Consider the following 21,837-nt stretch of genomic DNA (forward strand, 5'->3'; position numbering starts at 1 on the left):
TCGTGTAATTTTATAATAATTTTAAGTGCTATTAATGATGTCACCCAAAGGGGTCTCACATTTCCTCGGTTTGAGGTGCATGGATCTAAGCAATCACAATCCTGCTTTGTACCAGGTCCTTCCAAGGAGTTCAGTGCACCCTGTCTCTTACCTGTGCCCGCTCTCCTGGCTGTAATAATTACATTATCACTCTGTCTGTGATTCCAGTGTGGAACTGGGAGAATTTGACATCAACCTACCCAAGCGTGGCTGGGCTGGGCCCCGAGTAAGCGCTGTCCTCTGCTTGCGTGTTCACCGGCCTCAGCTTGGAGGAGGCCACGGCAGGTCCCAGGGCGTGTGAGGTGTGCTGCGGCCAGGGTCCTGCTTGGGACAGCACTCACAGCTGTGCCTCACGTGATCTCTGCGGGCTTCTTGAGAGCACCCTGCTCCTTCTGCAGAATAATTGGATGGAGCCTTCTCTTGCCTTTTTGAGAGCCTCTTCTTGCCTTTAGGCATTGGCCCCTGAGAGAAGCAGGGGTTGGAGAAGCTTTCTTTGAACCCCAGCATTGCCTTTCTGAGGATCAAACTCCCTCCAGGACAGCACACAAAAACGTCTGGAGCACCCACCCCCAAACCGCCAGCCCATTGGAGGTTCTTAATACTGCTGAGCTAATGACACACCAATATGGCAGCAGCGCAGGAGATTTTTTTGTTTTCTATTGTTCTTTTTAACACATCTTTTGCCTAAAGCATCCTGTTAATCTAATTTACAACAGGGTGCTTAGGGCCTGCCAGAACTGAGAAAATTAGAAAATACCCTTTTTCATTCATGTTCTCCATTTGGTCATGTAATCCCTCTGCTCTGCATTACCTTTACCCCCTCTCTTCTCTTAAAATGTCCTATCATCTGCCAAAATTTTCCCAAAATCTTAAAGTATAATTTAGACCCCCTCTCTTCTCTTAAAATGTCCTATCATCTGCCAAAATTTCCCCAAAATCTTGAAGTATAATTTAGAGGAATGTAGATTTAAAAGAATGTGGAGTCTTTTCTACCTTTTCCCTCCCTTACATTTAGAAGATGCTTTGCCTGTCTTGACAGACCAAATTTTAAGGTTGACAGTTCTTGCTGACTTCATGTTATTGCTTTTATTTTAGTCAAACGGTGCTACTGTCTATGGGCAGATCTTCCTTGTATGCATTTATTTTCCCCAAAATGAAATCTTATTTTTTACAACTATAAAATAATCGTACAATACAGAACAAAAGAGAAAAAATCAAATCACAAAACCAAGACATGCATTTATTTTTCCAACCTTGAACTTCTTAGCCGGTTTTTGTACTCGGACTTGTATTTTTTTTTTTTTCCTTTTGAGGTATAAGGCAAGAACATAAATGAGCCTTGGTGTGTGCTTTCCATGGGCTAAATGAATCAGGCTCTAAACTTTTATCTAGATCTGTGGAGCTTGGATATAAATTGAAAAGATCACAGCTATGGGGAAAAGACCTATACTGTAAAGGCCTTTCTGCATAGATTATGAACATCATAACTCAATAATTTTTTTTTCCAAACTATAGTTATAATTGGACCCAATGGGGGTCTCTGTCTTTGATCAGATCACTGTAACTGTGACTTTACACTGGAAAATGTCACTACTGTGAAGGTTTATCACCTGTAGAGCTGGTCTTTTCTCTGATGCCATGTTCAGTTCTCATTAGCATTATTCAAAGTTTAGTTGTTAATTAGGTTGACACTTCAATTACAATCATCATCTACAAGAGCAGTCAGGACTGCTTGCATAAAGAAACAAAAAGATACTCATTCTTGCATATATTTCCAAAAGAATGAAAGCTGTTTTGGTGATAAATTTGTATTTCTAATATTCCATTTAAATAGTAACTCAGAATGTTACTTCATTTAGGGACTTAAAGAATGCTCTGTTGGGTATGTTACAATACAAAGGGATGGAGAAATGTGTATTCTATGTAAATACAGTTGACTTATTTTCCAGGTGTCCCTCATGATGAAAATTTGGGGAGTATAGACTATATGTGCATACAATTCCACATATCTTGTAGTAATTCCAGAGCTATGTGATTTTCCTCCAAAGTACGTCCAAGTAACAGTTATTTAAATTAAAATTTCCCGCCTTTTTTACTTCTTCTTTAATTCTGTCTTACATGTGGGTGTTATTTGCCAAGTGAAAAAAAGACAAACCTCCTCAAAAAAGTCAACTACTATAATCGGAATGATCTTTTTTTTTTTTTTTTTTTTCTTCTAAACTATAGGCACTTCCTAATTGCTGTCTTTGTTTTCTTCCCTTTCATATGTTTTATTTTCAAGGACAATTCTGGAGGCAGTGTAGTACTGAATTTACAAAAACTTTTCTCAGCTATTTGACTGTGGTAGCAGGTACTCCCATGGTGCATGAGAAATGATGTAAGATAGGAATTTGACCTAAAATAAGAGTTACTCCTTGGCACTGAATAGTTAGTGACCATTAAGAGTCCTTAAAAATAAACCTTCATAGCTTAAATAAAACATTTCCAACTGTCTGCATTCAAGTAAGCAAATACATGTTATGCTGGAAAAAAAAATCAGCAATGAAGTGACTCGTGTATTTTACTGTAAAATAATTAAGCTTATTTATGTCAAGAGGCCTTGGGAAAAAAAGCAGCGTAAACCAATCTGAATTAGCACTCTACCATCATCCCCTGCCTCCATTTCAATTAACGGACCAGCAGGTGCTCCTTGCAGTTAAAAAGATAAGCTATCAAGGAGGAGGATGAATTTTTGTCTGACCTGTAGACACTATGGTTTGCCTGCTGATTGGGTTCATACCTCGCTGTACCAATTTCTGAGGTGTTAATTTAACTGTTCCACTCTGTCACGCAGGTCTCGGCCTTGAAAAATAAACTGAAAAAGCAGTCGACAGCTACGGGCGATGGAGTGGCCAAGGCCTTCCTTCGGGCACAGGCAGCACTCTTTGGATCCTACAGAGATGCACTGAGATACAAACCAGTAAGATGGCTTTCCTATTGCTTTTTTCCCTGAATTTGTAAGAGCGTGGTCTCATTCTTTCAAGAAAAACTTGTAATGTTTTATCCCAGTCTGGAATAGTCTGTTTTAAATCTTACTCTGTGCTAAGGAATTGGAAGATACCACCATCTCTTGGCAGTGAATTGTACTGAAAAATACTAATCCAAAATCAGCTATTTTCTTATTTGTATCAGTTTTATTCTTTGTTTAGTATAAAACTGGATTTTATTACTGAAGCTGGGCACACACAGGTCACCTGGTTTGATGTGGTGAAGAACTGAAGGCACTGTGCCTTTCAGACTCCATAGTTTTTCCAGAGGTTTTGCTCTGTTGGAGGGCAGAAGCTTCTTTCCTAGTTAGAAGCCAGATATGAGTCAAACATGCTCCTCTCCCATTATACACTTACCTTGATTACTCTTGGAAGGCAGGAGAAATGAAAACCCATTTCATCTCATCAGAAGCTCAGAATTTGTATTTTTCACATTTTGCTGATATTCAGTTGATTAATGTTTTATGGGCTTTCATAATTTCTAAATAACGAGGATGGTGCATATTGAGCCTGTTGGAGATAAAGTAATTTATCAGAAAAAAACTTAAGACATTAATTTCATCCATCAGTCCAGATTATTTTTCTTGCAAACTACTGGTAGTAGTTGGTTTGATTAAATGCACTGAGATGACATTGGATGAATTGAATGCCGAGGATACGATGTTTGGTTGTCTGACGGATTCAGATAAACTCACATTTAATAGGAGAAAATCATCCTCACTTGAGGAGCCAAGTAGTAAAGCTGTTAGGTGTGCAACATGGGTGGATATTTGTTTGGGGGTGAGAAGAGCTCTCTAAGGAGCTATGGTATTCCTTAATGGAAATGGATAAGATAGTTATTAATTCTAGATGAGGGCTTTACTGGAGGGAACTTTAAAATACAGTTTGGCCCTTGGGCCTTGCATCTCCCCGAGTGGTTCTCTTCCAGGTGGTATTCTGTGCTGTGAGCATTTTGCACACCTGCTCCCTGTGCCACTGAGAGCCGCTGTTACAGGAGGGACGGTAACCCATGCAGGCATGAAGGGGTGTACAGGTTCAGTTCACGTGATTGTGTTTAGCAGTTCTCTTACGGTATGGAATTCCCATTTGCATTCCATATTGAAAGGCCTGCCCTGGTTTTAGAAATCGCTGGATTTCAACTCACTGCTTGTTTCAATAAAACAAATCATTTCAACAAAACAGATAGTTGTCCTTCATTCTATAGTGACATCACCTGAATCTAATTTGCTCCTTACTCTAAAGGTGAGGACACTAGTCCATGCCAACTCATGGCAGCTTGCAGTAAGAGCTGTTAAGTGAGAAATGTCTTTTGGACACTTAGGGTATGCAGAAGCAGAAGGATGTCAGTCTGCTTGTTGTCCTTAGCTCTGTTCTGACCAGAAATAAGCTTCTGCCAGTCCTTTGTTTTGGTAGCTGTGGAACTGAGTGTGCAAGTTCTTTAGCATCCTGGTTAGCATCTCTTTTGAAACGCGCTCTCCTTTTAACTGATTCCCATTTTATTTCAGTTCAGCTGTTGGCATATCTGGGATCTCTACGTTTGCCCTGTATTGGAAACAGTGCACTATGCATCATTTCAACTGGCAAACATTTGTCAAAATGACCTTTGAAGTCTTTCTTTCTGCATTGTTTTCTTTTGCAGATTTATCTTTTTTTTTTTTTGCTCCACTGATTGCATATAAGAGGAGATATTTATGAAACCATTGTGGCTTGATTTTTGATTTTTTTTTTAAGACACGCTATTTCAGAATATCTTAGCAGGCAGAAGTCTGCTGGCAAATACCAGCATGTCTTGGATTGATATCAAGTTGTCCAAAGACAAAGCATATTTAAAAATAAATCAAGCCCCCTTGTAACTGTTATTTTGGGCTGTGTTCACATAATCTTAACTAATTCAGTATTTCACAGAATTTTTGTTTTAAAAGAAAAATCGAATTTGCTCTGGATTAGTAGAAATTAAGAGGATTTTCACATGATTATTTAGCTCATTCTTCATTTACCTTTTCATTTGTGAATTGGACATTTGGCTGTATTAGGAATAATACAGCCAAATATATGTCAAGAGTCTCAAAGCTTGATAACTGCTATTGCAAAGAAAATACTTCCCTTTGTTTTGGAGTCTGTGGTGCCAGGTCTAGTAAGGTAATTTAAAGCACAGCCACAGGCTTAATTTACATTCTTTCAGGAACTCAAGTAGTATTTGTGTAGAAAATTTCTTGGGGTAATACTTAAATGAAAGTATTTTCCATATAGATTTGAAATATTTCTGCTATAAATAAACTTACGTTTTCAAAATCAGGAACTGAGGTGTTTTGGTGTGCAGTTCTGAGGATCACAAACCTCCTGATGAAAAATAAAATACTGTATTTGGACAGTTATCAATTCCTTGAAAGTTGAAAAAGCACGTCTAAGTGAACTATTTTCCTTGCCACAGTGTGTCCTGTATGATTTCAACTTGAAACATGAAACAACTGTCATTAATATTCACTTTGAGTAAAGAACAGCTTTAATAATGTCTGTACTCATCCAACACTTCTCTCCACTCCAAACGCTGTTCATCACACTGAACACTCGTTCTGTGCAACTGTTTGTTTGCAGCACAGGACAGATTCTCCCCACTATAGCAATATGTCTTGGACAAACGTCTAGCAATTATTGAAAAAAAATGATTGGTGAAAGGCAAAATGGGAATCTTCAGGGGTCTTGCAGAGAGTTCGTGGGCCTCCAAAGGACCATATGGAAAATCTGACTACTCCAGTACAGACAGGAAATGTGACATGTAATAGAGAAAGTTTATAATAATGTTTTGTGCATATTAAATGATAATGAAATGCTTAGTCCCATAAAAGAAAAGAAGAAATAGCTGTGTTTTTTTCTGATTTAATAATTACTAAATTAATCTGTCAAATTGATAGAACTGTTAAGAGTACTTTTTAATATGCTACACTGTACATTAGCAAATATTGTGTAATAAGAGTGGATCCATAGAGTAAAGCAGCCCATCTCTAGTGCTGAGGACCTGACATTCACACAGCGTGCATTTCTGCCTTCATTGTGGTTCTGATTCTAGTCCGGTGCTGAATGCTGAATATCCATGACGAGCTGGAACTCTGCTTTAGTTTAGTCCAGAAGGAATCCACCTCACACATGGTATGTGGGGGTAATTGAAAAAATTGCATCAGTGTCATTTGATAAATGACCTAAAAATAATCCAGAAAAAAGTATTATCAGTGGCATGGTGAATTACAATGGTTTTGTATAAGGTCTCCTTCACACAGTGAACTGCAATCCATTTTGAGACATTGTTTAATTTGGATGCTCACAACTTGGCCTTGAACCTTGTGTTGCTCCTAATTTCTTTGGGTAGTCCAGCATTTGGGGATTTCTCCTGGATGATAATGCATGTGCCATGTTTCAGAATTGAAGGCATAGGTGGGACAGACACAAATATGGCAGTTGTGAAGTTTGCGTTTGTGTCGTTTTGTTATCGGGGTATGTGTGACGTGTTTTTCCCAACAATTTTACTTAACACATTCTTCCTGCATGTACATGGGCAGATGAAGGCAAGGAATAGTACATGTTTTTCATAAATCATATGCAATATGGCCAGTTAATAAAATAGTATGTGACATAAAGAATTCTTAAAAAGGCAGTCTGTGTCTGGAGAGGGAGTGGTAGATAAGAGAATGAAGAAGGAGTTGAAAAATATTGAATATAAAAATATTTAACATGATAGAGATTTAATTCCCCTCTTTTGGGGATAAAGTCCTTGAAGCTCTGGATGTTAAAAGAAATAAACCCAGAATAGCTTTGTTTCAATTTGTGATGGTTGTAACATCACTCATCAGAAATAAAAAGCAAAGGCTGCTGGCTTGCTCTGGAGTGCTCAGCAGTAGGAGTTCAGGGGAGGCAGGATAACCTTCATGGTGAAGATGGCACAACCTGTCAGACCTCTCTTTAATCAATGGTAGCTGGATGCTTTGGGCCAGTATTGACAAGGAGTGACATCAGCTGTCCAACAGTTGTTGTATTCAATGTACAACAAATCAGAGAAATACAATTAAATTAAATAAAATTTATATGGGAAAAGTGAGATTCAGAATGCATCTGAATTATTTGAGAATGCCCAGATAATAAATTATTATAACTGAGTTTCATAATGACAGATATCTCTTGAAATGGGCGTTGACTTGTTTACCTTTCCCCAAGAGTTAGGTGTAAAAAGTACAGAGCATACACAAACAGTAATGAAATGGCAGAACATAGTTGGTGTTCAGATCCAGAACCACCCTGTGTAATACCTGTTATGACTTTTTATTTGCGTTTGTATTTATTTATTTGTGTCAAGGACTCTTACTGGTCCTTTTTTGAATATAGATACTGTGTTAAAAGGAGTTGGTTTTAGGTATAATTTGACTGTAAGAAATATCAGCATATCTTAGTCTTTTTGGGTTTTTTTGGCAGATTGCAAGAAATTTACACACTGTGGAAAAATTTCTTTGTAAATGGTACCTTCCTGAGAAGAACCACAGCACATGCTCAGTTACCCTTGGCATTTATCTCTGAATGTCATGAGACAGACATGTCAGAGATTTTTTTAAAAAGGAATTTTAATATCAGAATGAAATTATACTAATTGTTGCAATAGAACTAATAGTTGGTATGAGTCGTGCTTGAGTGAGGCAATGTTTTCTGCAATAAAAAAGTATTTTTACTTCTTGTTCAAGTTAAATATCACTAGATTTAGAAAGCACAAACACAACTCCTAATCTAAAGGTTTTCATTCCTTTTAAAATGATCACACTGGTTTAGCTGAGTTTTCATATTCCATTGAGGTCTGTACAAATAGCTTGCTTAAAATGTGAATGTAGCTTAGAGTAAGGAATTCCTGCTGTGTGTGGCAAGCTATGAAAGAGGAAGAAAATTCTATAGCAACTGTTGTTAGAAGGATAGTTATCATGTTTGGGCATAGATTGTTTGGTGTGAGTATTAGCTGTCTACTTTTCAGTACAGAGTCCCCACTGGGTTTAGATCGAACTTGTTTTGAAAGTACATTGTAGATCAATACAACAGGGGCCAGTTGATGGTCGAGCAGTTAAATATCAGTGCAGCATTCCTCCAAAACTCAGTTTCTAAAGGTAGTCAGCTGTATTTGCAGAAACAGGAGTGTTACAAGCTTTATGTATGAAAACATTGGGAGCTAGTTTTGTTTACAGTGATTCAATAATTTACTTGTTAAATAGCACTTCAGAAGGCTTTGTGTTTGCAGTAATAATCTTGAAGATTTGTAAAAGTTTTATTTGGAAAACAATTTTGTTGGTGAGAACCTTGAACAAGTAAAAGGGCTAGGAGTTAATGGTGTTATTTAATGCAATTTCATTAAAGTTACCACACATACCCTGAGAAAGCTTCCATGTGGAATTTCTGCAAGTTTCAACAGATTTCCTCATTTTCATGTGCTGAACAGGTAGGAGCTTTAAACCTACTCAAATTTTTAAATCACTCTCGCAGTCGGCAGGTTGAAATAACATGGATGACCTTTCAATGTGAACTCCTTATAGAATTAAATGAATTTTCAGCAAAGAAATAGCTTTGGTTATTTGGTGTCTGAACTGTACTGATAAGGGAACAGATGCATGAGTACATGTATTCTTACTCGGTATCTGAAACATCCAGTGATTAAAGGAAAGTATTTGGGAAAATATTACAGCCATGCACTAAAAATGAGTGTTGAACTATTATTTCCTGGCGTTCTCTTAAAAGGCTTCACCACGAGAACTGCCATCAGGAAAACTGGCTGGCTGCTCTCTCTTCCCTGGCTGGTGTGAAAGGGCAGAGCAAGCATGCCTGATTTCTCTCCTGTAGGGAGATAACCTCTCCTTTTTCGTCTGTCCCAAGAGAACTGGGAGACTGGCACAGGGAAGCATAACTTAGTTTTTATTTTATTAAATAGGTTATTTTGAAAATATTTTCTCTCTTTATTCCTAAATTTAATGTTTCCTAGTATGTGATGAGCATCATCTATTCAGAGCTGCACTCCTGCAAAGCTTCTGTATTTCCAGAAGTGCCTTCTTTGTGTAAGAACAATAAATAAATAAATAAATATTATATGTGTGTGTACATATCTAAGTATTTATAGGGAGTTCTTTTAATTTGCTGCCTTGAAATTTTTTGGAAGAGCAGCAGAACTGAGAAGAGAGTCTGCCCTCAGGAGCACTATGTCTTATTACCACCATGTCTCACTGGAGACGGTTCCATTTGTTTTGATGCACTTTGATTTGCTAAGTAGCTTGGGGTCATCTTCTTAAGACAAGAGTCTTTAGGAGCTCAAGAATAGCTAATGCAAAGTGGGTCAGGAAGGCAATGCTATTTAAAGTACCACAATCATTTCAGGCTGTTTGGCAGATCCGGCATGTCCTGCATGTGCACCATGTTCGCCAGTTATTTTGGGATGAATCGGGGGAATAAGGGTGCTTCTGGAGATTTGACGGACACAGTGCTGTGTATTGTACTGAGCTGGCTTTGTGTCTCAGAGCACTCCAGATACTCTGGGACAGGGCAAGGTTTCTGCTTCCAGTTTTTCCAGTGAGAGAACTTTTATAAAATCAGAGCTTCCATTAAGAATTAAGGATGCAAGACTTGTTGTTGAACCTAAATACTTTGCTGAGTCGGAAAGAAAAGAAAGACTAGGAAAGAGGGAAATTTTTGAAAGTATAAGAATAGATTTTAAAATTACATCATAGTGGTTTTACTGCAACGTTCCCTTAGGTCACACTTGCACCATTAAAAAGCGAAGTGTAAGGTGTAAGGAGCAGTTGAAAATGATTTATAGCTGCTCCAGCAAATGCAGCTAAGCTTCCTGAAGGAAGTGCTTGGTGACGCTCTGGAAACACCTCCCTGTAGTCAGCTGGAACGGTGGGCAAATGCAGAAGTGCCATGTGCCATTGGAGTTAACCAGGGAGAGGAGCACAAAGCTGGGGTGATCGTGGCCATTAATAAATTTGTCTTTAAAGTGGCTGCAGCTGTTGTGAAGATCAGAAGCAGCTGCCTTTGACCTTTCTTCTTTTGAGTGGCTGAGGTATCTTTTATTCTGTTGTGGGGCTGCACTGGAGATGTAGCTTCTGGGTAGTAAAGTTTCGAATGGTAGATTTGGGTGGGGCATTTTGTGGCATTCCAAGTTTTGTGTCTTTGAGACCTTTGGTTATTGTTGCTAACCTGGTAATAATTTTAGTTTTGTAAACTTGGGTGAGAGGCTGTTTGGGTTTATGGTGAAATCTGATTGTGTACCTTGATTACCACACAAGCTTCATAATGTTTCTATTGTCCAGTTATGCCAAACAGCTTCAAGTATTTATCAAAAAGTCTAAAAAAGAATAACAAAATTGGAGAAATGCTCCTCAGGAATATCCTTGAGTGTTCTGTGCACACTCAATACAGCAAATTTTAAATGATATTAGGGAATAACAGATGAATTATATGATTATTTGTAAATATTCTCATTAACATCTCTTTCTTTCAATGAGTGTTGTTTTCAGGAACAGTTTTTTTCAACAGGCTCTGACTTTTCAATGAATACTTCTTTCATCATCCAAGGGTTCTGGTATCTATAGGCTGTGCACTTTACTCATGTGGGAAAAGACATTTTATTGTATTAAGTGTTAATGTTCAAACCCTTTTTGTAACTTTGTTTCAGTTTGTAGCATTTGTTTTGCGTAAAATTAAAATAGATGTGTGTTTCAGTCATTTCTGGTTAGATTGATAATATATTTATCAATCTTCTCATGTCTTGGTAGAATAAATGAAAAATTAATTTGGTGCAGACACATATTTTTGGACTGAATTGCAATATATATGTATGCTCACCCTCCTAATTTCTTCTCTTTCAATTTTTTAGGGAGAGCCTATAACTTTCTGTGAGAACAGTTTTGTGAAGCATCGTTCCAGTTCAACTAAGCAGTTCCTGGAAACAGCTGTTAATCTTCAACTGTTTAAACAGGTATGAGAGAGTACATGATCCATATTTGATGATTTTCTGTTACAATGTATCTGTATTTAAATACATTTTCCTTTCTGTCAGCCTATGAAAGTCTGGGATGAAATCTAAATACAAGTACTTTGGGTACAGTCATCCCAGATTTATTGTATTTTTATATCTGCAGTTATAATTCGAAGGAGTGGTGGTGAAACTGAACAAAAAAATAACCCCAGGGTGCAGAGCCAGTGCAGCATCTCTTCAGAGCCAGTCAGCAGCCCAACTAAACAAGAAAAATCAGGGATCTCTCAGCTTGGTGGTTGAACATCATTTTCAGCTCTCTTGGCTCATGCCCAAAGAGCCTAAACAGCAGAGTGCTTAACTTAAATTGGACTTCACTGGTGTTTATTTAGGAACTGGATTCATCCTGCAACTGCAGTTTTCTTTGCTAGGCTTTTTGAAGTATACACACAGAGAATGTCACAAATCTGAGCTATAGGGGTGGTCTGAACAGTATGGTAGCTGATCTCTTAATGCAGAATTTGAATTAATAGAGGACAAATTTTTGAATGTCTGGCACAGCTCGATTATGTTTAATTACAGTCTTTGAAATGGATTTTGTTCTTTGATTTTATTCTGTAACTCTTCTCCCTTTTCATCAGTTGACCCCATTGCATGAAAAGGGTGTTAAACCTACCACTAGATTTTTATGAAAATCAAGGAAAATGCAAACGAAATCAGAGATTCATGAAAATACATATTTACCTGCAAGTGTCTGGAATGATTGATACACAGGAGTTCATGTTTAAATAATCAGGGGGACTTCTTTGAAGATATACAAGCAAGATAGATTAGGGAAATCCATTATATGTAGAACCTTCTAATTTTTAAAAAAACATTTGGTGTTAATCAGAGGTTAGTGTCTAAAGATTTGTGCAAGAATGGTATTTTATAGAAGTCCCATGAAAATAAGGTCACAAAATTGGGCTCCTTTAATTTTACTGTGGTTATATAAAATAAGCAATAAGAAATCTGAAACCTTTTGAAGTATGATCGATTGGATTGAAATGGGAAGAAGGTAACAGATTGAAGTGTGGTTTGCATTTTGCATATCTCTGTGCGATAAAGTAGTGTGAATTTTTTCTTAATAAAAAGTTGCTTACAAGCAATGTTTCTAAATTGTCACACTGGTAGTACTGAAACAATACCTTCAGCTGCCATGAATAGGCTGGCTCTGTACTTACCCATTACATTTTAATGTGTTCAATTAAACAGAATCAGTTTACAATTTGTTTATAGCTTGTTTTAATTTTATTTCAATTGGAGGAAATAATAGAGGATTAGGAAATAGTAACAGTTTTGATGATGTGTGTGGTTTAATGGTAGTAGTAGGTTTTTTTCATTCCTCTGGTTCTTGTTGCAAAGGTTACTCCTACTTAGTCAGTTAATCCTCAGCCCAGCTGCATCTTCTCCAGTTTTTCCCATTGACAAGTGAGCTGTTTTCAAAGTTGTTTGTATTCAAAGAGGCCAAACTGTATTTTATTCTGCTCTGAAAGCCTTTTAAGCAGAATGTAGTTCTTAGGGGCAGCCTTAAACCTAGACCAAACAGAAAATTAGTGCTTTAAATGCACCCTTTTTGCCATAATTGACAAGTGAGCTTTATTTGTGCTGTTCTGTGAAATCTCTCCTCTGTCCCTTTAATTAGGGTAGCATGGAAGGTAACTAACCTTTGTATCAAGCTGCAAACATAAGTAATTAATAATTGCATCTCATGTGTCAGATAGTTCTCATGAGCATCTAGGGAAAATATGAATTCATTCTTAGAGCTAGCCTGAAACCTAATGCCAGACTGTCTCCTTAAATAGTGTACTTGAATCAGCAAGGTGATCCTAGCATGTTGGAAGGTGTTATTTAGAAAAATAAGTAATGAATGCAGGAATCATAAGCCTTTGAAAATTGTTAGTAATTCAGATTTCATTTACCATCTTTATGCGCTGAGCTCTCTACTTGTGAAATATGAGATTTTATTTTGTGGAAGTCACATTTATGATGTTTTGTTTGCTTCTAAAAACCTTTTGGTTTTAAAAATTGATAAAATTACTTTGATGTTCTGAAGTGGATGTAGTCTCTATTTTGGTTTTAGAACTCCAAATCAGTTGAGGATAATGTCTTTAGTCACCTTAAAATCAATGGTAACACTGGCATTGCTAGTTTTTCATTGAAAGAGGTAGTCACCCATGGGCTCTTTGGATCTCAAAGTGAATACTTTTCTTGGAAGAGCAGGCCCAGATTTTTCAGTCTGTGGGTTTGAAGAGTGTGGGTTTGAAAAATAGAAAGAGAAAATCTATAAATCTTAGGTGTAATTCCACATTCTATTATTTTCATGTAGCAGTTTAAGTGCAACCATTAGCAGTAAATTACTCAAAACTAATGGCTACTACTACCACCACTAGTAACACTTATCATTTCTTTTGAATAATGTCTCCAGTATCTGTTTGCTAACAGTTCTCTTTGTCAGTATTTACATTAAATACTCAGTTGGTGGGACCCTCTCAAATTCAGTCAGTGTGTCATCCTTCTGTTGATAGGATTTTACCAGATGATGAGTATGTCCATAAATCTTACGCTAGTTTATGGTATGGAATGAATTCATAACTTTCCCCAAAGAGATAATGTGTTACAGTTCAAAGGAAGGGATGGGAGTGGAGGTTGTTGTTTTTGGGGAGTTTTTTTCACAGCAGTAGCTAGAGGTGCTCTTATCTCTTTTTCTTACTGTGAAATAATCCAGTGATCCCACAGTGGTCTGACCATGAACCAGCCTATCTGGGAAAAGGCCAACTTGGAGTAAAATGGAAAAATAAGAAAGAATTTAGACAAGGAAGAGAGAAATATCTTCATGCTTACCTTATACTTGCTTCTGGAATTTTTGTACTCTGAGAAAGTTGTTTTTCATGTCACTTGTCTATTTGGCAAGCATCAGATTGTCACTGACACTTTGGATAGTCAGTCCTAAAATGATACAGCCAAATAATTAATTCTGGTTCATTCCTATGTACTGTTTAGTACCAGTGAATAACTCATAATTCTTGCTAGAAGATGAACTGTGTGTAATTGAGAAATTGCTTTCTCACTTTATCTGTCAGACTTGAGTTAGCCTTTTCAAAACAAAAAGGGAGGGGTTATTTCTTGAAGGAATTTCATTCTATAGGAATGTGCTTGTTCTACTTCCTTGAAGCCTGATAATTCTTGAAAAGAATGTATTCATCCCGTCTGAGTGGTTTAATCATTAATTTTCTAATTTTGACTTTTCTGACACATTTGGATTGTTTCAGTCTTTGTATATGCACTTACCTGTAGCTGCGAATTCATGTGGTCATGCAGCTGTGACCACTGCATAAGGACAGTTGTTGCAATATACATCTGTTGATGCACCTAAATAAGGGTTAGTGCTTGAACAGACCCACGATTTCACAACAGGGCATTAGGGAATGGCTTAGTGACCTTTATATGGTTATGGTAACAAGTCCAGAGTTACTGTTAACTAAGGAAATAAATTCTTTTCTTGCCATTAGAAAAATACAGAAAATATAAAGAATTTTCTTGATCTATACTCTATATTCCTGCTGCTCATAGTTACACCTGCTCTTGTGAAGACCATCTGAGAGCAGTGTATTATCCTTAAGACATGTATGGTCATGAACATACAGATTCCATTATAGTGGACACATTTAAAACTCTAACTCTGTAAAGCAATAGCAGAGACAGAAAAATGTGTGTGACCCTTTTTTTTTCACCTGCAGTTTATTGATGGTCGGCTATCAAAATTAAATGCAGGAAGAGGATTCTCTGATATTTTTGAGGAAGAAATCACAGCAGGAGGCTTTTGTGGAGGTACAGAATTAATTTGGGAGTACTCATTGACACTTCTTTGGGAACTGTTTGGTATGATGTCCTCATGATGTCCTGTAAGTTTTAGAAGTCATTGATCTTGTTACTGTTCTACTGTTTCCCTTCATTCTTGGAAAGGTTTTAGTGTGTAACAGATCACTGCTGGGACACAGACTATTATGTGTCTAGTTACACCAGTGTATTAAATGAAGATGTGCTTGTTTAATCCTGTAAAATAATACTTAGATTTCAGTATAGGATGAAATATCACTGTAGTGTTTACATTTTTAATTGCATTTTATATAATATGCTGCATTCTGTGTAAACTGTATTTTCAAAATCATTTTGACATTTGTGCTGCTTAACTTCTAGGTAATTATGTTTTCCATAAATACTTCATTTTCTTTTCGCATCTACTTATTTCTGCAGTGTAGAAATCAGTGATGTCCTGAATGTTAAGAGAAATCTGCTTTCTCCAACAAATGTGTTATTCTAAAAAAAGGGATTTTTTTTTTTTTTTTTATATATATATGATCTGAGAAGGGACATGGAAACAAAAATGTTATTCCTCATGTTGTTTTCCTCAGTTGTGTTCACTGAAAATTGTTACAACACTTTTCACATCAGCTAACCCATATGGAAGAGTGCATCCTGAATCCATAGCTGATTTTTACAGGATTATGAAGTGGTTTCCTGTTAAACGTTTAGGACAGGTGTATTGTTATTTCAGGTACTGTCCTGTTTTAAACCCAGCACCATACAGCTGCTCACTTTACTGCAGCCAAAACCAGCCAAGGTGTAAGAGGTGGCATTAAAAGATGGGATCCAAATATGCATGACAGCAGAAATGTTATTTCATTGTCGATCTTGAAGGTTGTGTAGAAGCTTCCTCAGTAGAAGTAGGTTATGTGATTTGAGCAAATCCACTGAGGTGGAGATGGCAGCTTTGGATGGGCTTCCTTTGCAAGACTGTCCTTGAATGGGATGCATTTAGGAGACAATTTGGCCCCCACAGAGAAACTATCAAGTGCTGCAGAGCCATCTGCACCTCCTAAAAAACTTTTCTATACTCAAAGTGCATAATTTCTTTTGTTCAGGATTTTCACTGCCTTCTTCTGCCTTCTGTGTTTTGTGCTAGGATCTAGCACGTAATTTGAAGTTTTGTTTCTTATTTAAATTGTGGTTAGTTATACAGAGATTTATTTCTTCCCTGCCTTTTTAGGACAGGTTTTGCTGTTCTGTAAAGAAATTTGATACTTTGAGCATCCGTCATTCAGATAGGTGATGTCAGTATTCGGAGCTCGTTTGCTGCCTGCAGGTAGGGGTCAGGGGGCTGCAATAAAACTGCAGTAGAAGTTAGATAAAGCTTGTTTGTTGGCTGTGCTCCCTGTCTCACTCACCTGGCTCTGCTCAGGAGGGACTGCTCAGCTCTCTGGCGCTGCTGGGCTGGCTTGCTCTGCCTCTGTGCTTTTCAAGTCAGACAAGCTGATAGTGCCAGGCTGTGGACAAATTGCTTAGGGCACATACTCAGTATTTACATAACTGCTGTCTCATTATTGTTATGAAGTGCAGGGCTAACAATATGTGTGCAATTGAAGGTGACATTTTGTGATGCTAATGGGGTAGAACTATGATCTTTTTGCAGACTTAACTCCCGTCAACTTTAGCAGGAAGCCCAAGGTTTGGAAGAAACAGGTGAAACCCAGATTTCAGAAAAGTCACAGAAAGTTAGTGTGAGCTCCAAGCTGTTAAAAGGACAGGTGAACACATTCTTAGTGTAGACAGTATAATTTAAAACCTACCGAATCAAAATCAGATGGAAAGTGCTTCTTTAAGTAAACTCTTTTTAAATTTGAATTTGTCCACATATGCAAGTTTAACTAAACTGGAAAAGAAAATGAAACTGAAATTTGAAGAATAAAACATAAATTTCTTTTCTTTTTTTTTTCTTTTTAAAGAGAGCCCTGTTTTCACTTGTGCCATCATCCCTGAGAATGTGGCTGTCTCAAAATTGCTTGTAAAAATTGAGTGGAATGGGAGAAAGTACCTGATATAAATCTAAAGAGTTCATGTTTCTTCACCTCATTTTGAAAATTGGGAATACCTTTTCCAATGATCCAGTAGGTTCTCAGAAATGTTCTAGGAATGTATTTTGGCTTTCATTAGCCAGTGGAATAATTCTAGCCGGGCCTTAATTAATGGATTATTGTAACACTTGAGGAGTTTTGCTAGCTCCTGTTGAAAGTCTGTAACGTTATATCAGTATGGTCCTTTCAACGTGGTCACGCTCTGTTTGAAACTGGAGCATTCTTGTCAAAGTGAATGTCCTGTATGGGGTCAGCAGCAGCTCACCGTACTGGAGTATTTGAGTGACTGATGGACTCTCAAACTTTCTCAGGGATCATGGACCTAATCTTTACTGTTCAGCTGAAGCACCTTTGGGAAGTAGTATTGACTTCTTCATCAAGTAGGATTTAACGTGCTCCTTTGTGGCCGGTTTAGTCCTCGGTGGTCCTACTGAAGTCAGTAGCTCTCACTTGCCTTTAGAGGTTTTTCTTTTTGAAAGAGAGTAGATGCAGTTAATAATTTAAAAGGATTTTCTTCTGAACAGGAATACACAGTTGTGACATAACCCTTAGACTTTTCTCTTGTTCTTTTTTCCTTGGTATGGTACCTTCTGGAGTCCATGTCATTGTTGTGTTTCAGTTTACCCAGAGGGATCATTATGCTTGAATGCAATTAATAAATTATTCTTTCCTTTGAGTTAGTGTTTTTATTTTTATACTTTCTAGAAGTGTGTTACCTTATCATTTTAATTTCTCTTTGTATCTCGATTAGAGTTAAAACTTTGTGTGGTGAAAACTTAAGCTTTTACAAAGGAAACAGAAAACAAGCAATAAGAGATTTCTGGGTTTCTTTCTTAGTGTACACATAGCTTTATCTTCACGTTCCTTGTCTATCTGGAAAGAATTAATTGAATAAGTAATCCTCTAAGTACATTTTTTATTCCGATAATGAAAAGGGTTGCAGTGTTTAAAATGTTGACTGTGTGTTTGATTGTATTAATTTGATATTTCTCTTTCAGGAAATTCAAGATCTTATCAGCAGTGGGTGCACACAGTGAAGGTATAAACTTGGTTAAATAATTATACTGGCCACGCTGTCCCTTAGGTCTCCATCCTTTTCCTTATTTCTGTGTAATGGTAAAAGTTTGTTCATTTGTGAGAAATATGTAAGTACATTCTGTAAGAAATACCAAGTCTATAGTATATGCAAAAATTTTTAGAGTTTTTTTCTTGAAGAATTAAAAAAAAAAATCCCATACACAAAACAAATGCCAAATTGCATAAGGTTTTTATGTCTGTGTAGTCAAAGATTTCACTGCTTTCTGTATCATGTTACATTCCATAACTCTGAATTAGGTGTGACAATTTGATATGAAGCTTATCACTTTTAGTAAATAGCAGTTTTGTTAATATGGATTTGTACAATTTGGCTAGCAGAAGACCCTTGGTATAATCTTGTTATTCGGCAGCATTAGTAAAATATATTTTAGATTAAGAGAATTCTTTTGTGATTAAATGAGATAATTCTTCCTGTCAGGTCAAAGTATTTTTTAGTTGCATAATAAATATGATAGGAACACATGAAAAACAGCCTAACTTCTGAATTGATTTTGAAATGGTAACAGTGAATGGAGACTGAAAATCCATCATTCTGTTGGAGTGCCTCGATAAATGTGTCAGCTGTGGAATGACGTACTGTAACCCTTGTGTAGCTGCAGACAGCAGGTTGGGGAGGAAACACAGCTGTGCTTGCTCTTACCCATTTCAAAGGAAGGTTGCTACTTCTTCACAGCATACTGTTTATTTTTCCTTGCTGTTGTCTTAAGGTTTGCCTTGTGTTAAAATGTTACTAAAATACTTTTTTTTTTTTTTTTTTTTTGTATTTCAGAAAGGCAGTGCACTGATCAACACAGCAATGACCAAAGCCACTCCGGCAGTGAAAACAGCATATAAATTTGTAAGATCATCTATTTCAAATAAATAATACATAAAAATATTGCAATTTCCCACTACCTCTCGTTCTTCCTGAACGCTGAAAAACCTAAGCATTTTCTAAATAAGTTACAAAAAAGTACTTCAGCCTGTAGAAAGTGTTTGGTTTCCTTTGTTTTTTCATGTAGCACTAGGATTTAGAGTTGATTCAGAGTCTTCTAGATAGTACATAAAAATAGACTTTATCAAAGCATCAGGGTGCTCATTTTCTTTCAGGCTAATACACACAAGAACCTTATTTGAATATCATTTAGGTATTTGATACACAGCTGTAATTTCACTTCGGCAGTAAGTGCTGCACTATTGAGATCTGCTAAAGCATCAGTAATGTGTGCAGCAAATCATCTGCTCCTTTTTAAAAATGATAGTGGAACGCTCATGTTTAACTGGGCTTAATGCTTATACTTCCCATCTTAAAAGATCTTATTTTTCAACGACTGTCTACCCCATGAAACATGTGAGATTATTCTGTATCATGCAGTACGGTAAAACAGCAATAGAAAAAAATGAACTGAGAAGTATTTTAAAGTTGCTTTTATAATACATGGGAAAAGATTTTTGGCTTCCTTTTTACTTTTCCAAATGTTTCACTAGCAGGATGCATTATAAATAGTCCTGAATAAATCAGTAAATCAGTCTATGCTAGAGTATTTTAAGTAAAGTTTTCAAACGGAATTTTTAATTTTACGTCACTTGAGAAACACAGCAGTCATAGAGAGAAACAGGTAAATAAATTAAATATACTTCATATTCATGGACTCATTTATAATTAAAAAAAAAATGGTTCCTCTGCAAATTATTATTCTTCTTTTGCACTATCTTAGTTCAGCCTTCAATTTTGATAATTATGCCCCTGATAGTAAAGGTTCCTCAAAGTGAACTCTTGTATATGCCAGGAAACTGCAGCGAACTTCTGAGGATCTTTATGTATATGGTGTCCATATTTCTACCCCATTTAATTTCTTACATTGTTGTCCTTTATGGAGCCTCCTGCCAGAGAACTGAAATATGCATTTCTTAATTGCCACATAACTGATTGGGTGCTTTGAGTAATGTCACTGGTACCATCCCTCAGAGTTAGAACAAAGCACTCAAAAATTCATCCAAGTGCTGTGAGCAGGATCTGGAAAGTTTAAAGTGGCTTTCAGGTTAGCATCTGGTACATGGCACCCCACCGTGCTGTTACTGAGCTTATGGATGTATGATTTAAGCATCAAAAAGACTATGACCTCTTGATTCAGGAAAATGATTTTTTTCTGTATTACCATGTACAAAAAATCACAGAAAAATAGGTGGTTTTCAGGTATTTATGCCCTTGAATGTATTTTAAAATTCTTATTTTCATGACACCTTGAAAACTTTTGTACTTTTTCCCATATTTGTGTAGGAAAGACAACTTTTTTTCTGTTAGGGTTTTTGGTATTATGCCCTCATCTTTTATTTTGTTTCCTTCTCCCCCCTTCATTCTCTCTCATTTTTTTAGCCTAACAACGTGATATTTCATATTGATAATTCCTTTCTGTATTGAAGAATATTCTTGGCTGTTTTTTGTGCAACAATGATTCTTGTCTGCTTCTTTTAGGGCATACAGAATTCTCCTCTAAATAGCAGCACTGTGCTGTTCAGCAACACTGGGCAAAATCTCCATCTGCATATGAAATCAATTCATTTCTCTTAAGGTTGATGTTGCCCTGCAAGTTGCCAGACTGGAACACTGTAGCAGTCATCTTAAAAATCTTAACATTTTTTCAACATGCTTTATTGCTAAAATACTCTTTCAATTCTAAAGGAGCATTTCAAATAATGGAGTGATGTATATCACCATTCTTAGCCTGTTCCTAGTAATAATGGAGAATTTTTGAGTATGTTTTCATAGCACTGGCATGGAGGTGCTGAAAAAAAAATCCTTAAATTTGTGGAGAAAGCATGAATATAAAAAATACAGTGGCGGTGCGTATTTGAAATTCGTGATATCGGTTATTGCCCTTCTCTATATCACCAGGTGTTTAAAAAAAGGGCAAGATAAGTATGGCACATAAGGCATGTTCTGTGACTCCAGCCAGTGTCTTGCAGAGAAATTTAAGTCCTTTTATTTCTCCAGGCAAAAAGCCAGGCAAGGCAAGGAATAAAGGAAGTGAAGAGTAAGTTAAAACACAAGGTATGTAGTACACTTTATTTACCTTTTTACACTGCTTCCTGTATCAGTTTGAAGCTTATACTTTACAAACCACATGAGATTTGTGTTTTTAATGACTTTTGAAATATGCTTAGCCCTTTGTTCAACAATACATTTTTCATAACGAGCCCTCTGGCAAGTATCTGTCATTCTATGCATCCACTGAATAATCTCTTTATTGTTTGCATATTTTATCATAGAACAACAGAGGTCTTCAAAGATACATTAAGAGGATGTATGTTTTCATAAAATTGATTGCTTTGATATCACAATCAAAGCCTTTGCTTCAAGCTGAGAATTTGAGAAGGGAGAGTCTTGCAGTACAGTGTATTTCAGGAGGTGCAGTTGTCCAGTTTTAGTTTCATGAGATACATGAACAATAGCAGTGTTTCAAGATGAATGAATAGTTTCATTTTGCAAAAATAACTCACAAACTATCAGAAAAGATTATTTAGGCATTTTTCAGCTGCTTTTCCCATTTGGAATTTTGCTTCCTTGTAAGATTTTTCTGTCCAGAGAAGAAACCATTTTTTGGATACCTATTATGCTATTTTAAGAAAAATTTCAAAAACATTTGAACAATGCAACTTTTAAATGACCATGTTGGTAATCCAGCATTTTGAAAAGCTAAATGTGATTTTCTTACTACAGATGGTATTTTCATGACAGTAGTAGATTGTG

General features: G+C 36.6%; 1 protein-coding gene across 4 annotated transcripts in view; it reads left to right on the forward strand.

Annotated features, from left to right (window-relative positions):
• Positions 1-21,837, forward strand: part of DENND1B (DENN domain containing 1B) — a 151,173-nt gene that overhangs the window by 107,290 nt on the left and 22,046 nt on the right. For all 4 annotated transcript variants that reach the window (XM_040072614.2, XM_040072616.2, XM_040072613.2 and 1 more), the window contains 6 exons: positions 2,873-2,998; positions 10,957-11,058; positions 14,835-14,925; positions 18,008-18,048; positions 18,877-18,945; positions 21,082-21,138. In XM_040072614.2, coding sequence (XP_039928548.1) covers positions 2,873-2,998; positions 10,957-11,058; positions 14,835-14,925; positions 18,008-18,048; positions 18,877-18,945; positions 21,082-21,138 — 486 coding nt within the window. The remainder of the gene's footprint in view (positions 1-2,872; positions 2,999-10,956; positions 11,059-14,834; positions 14,926-18,007; positions 18,049-18,876; positions 18,946-21,081; positions 21,139-21,837) is intronic.

Source organism: Hirundo rustica, chromosome 9 (genome assembly GCF_015227805.2).
Source record: "Hirundo rustica isolate bHirRus1 chromosome 9, bHirRus1.pri.v3, whole genome shotgun sequence".
In the NCBI taxonomy this organism is placed as follows: Eukaryota; Metazoa; Chordata; class Aves; order Passeriformes; family Hirundinidae; genus Hirundo; species Hirundo rustica.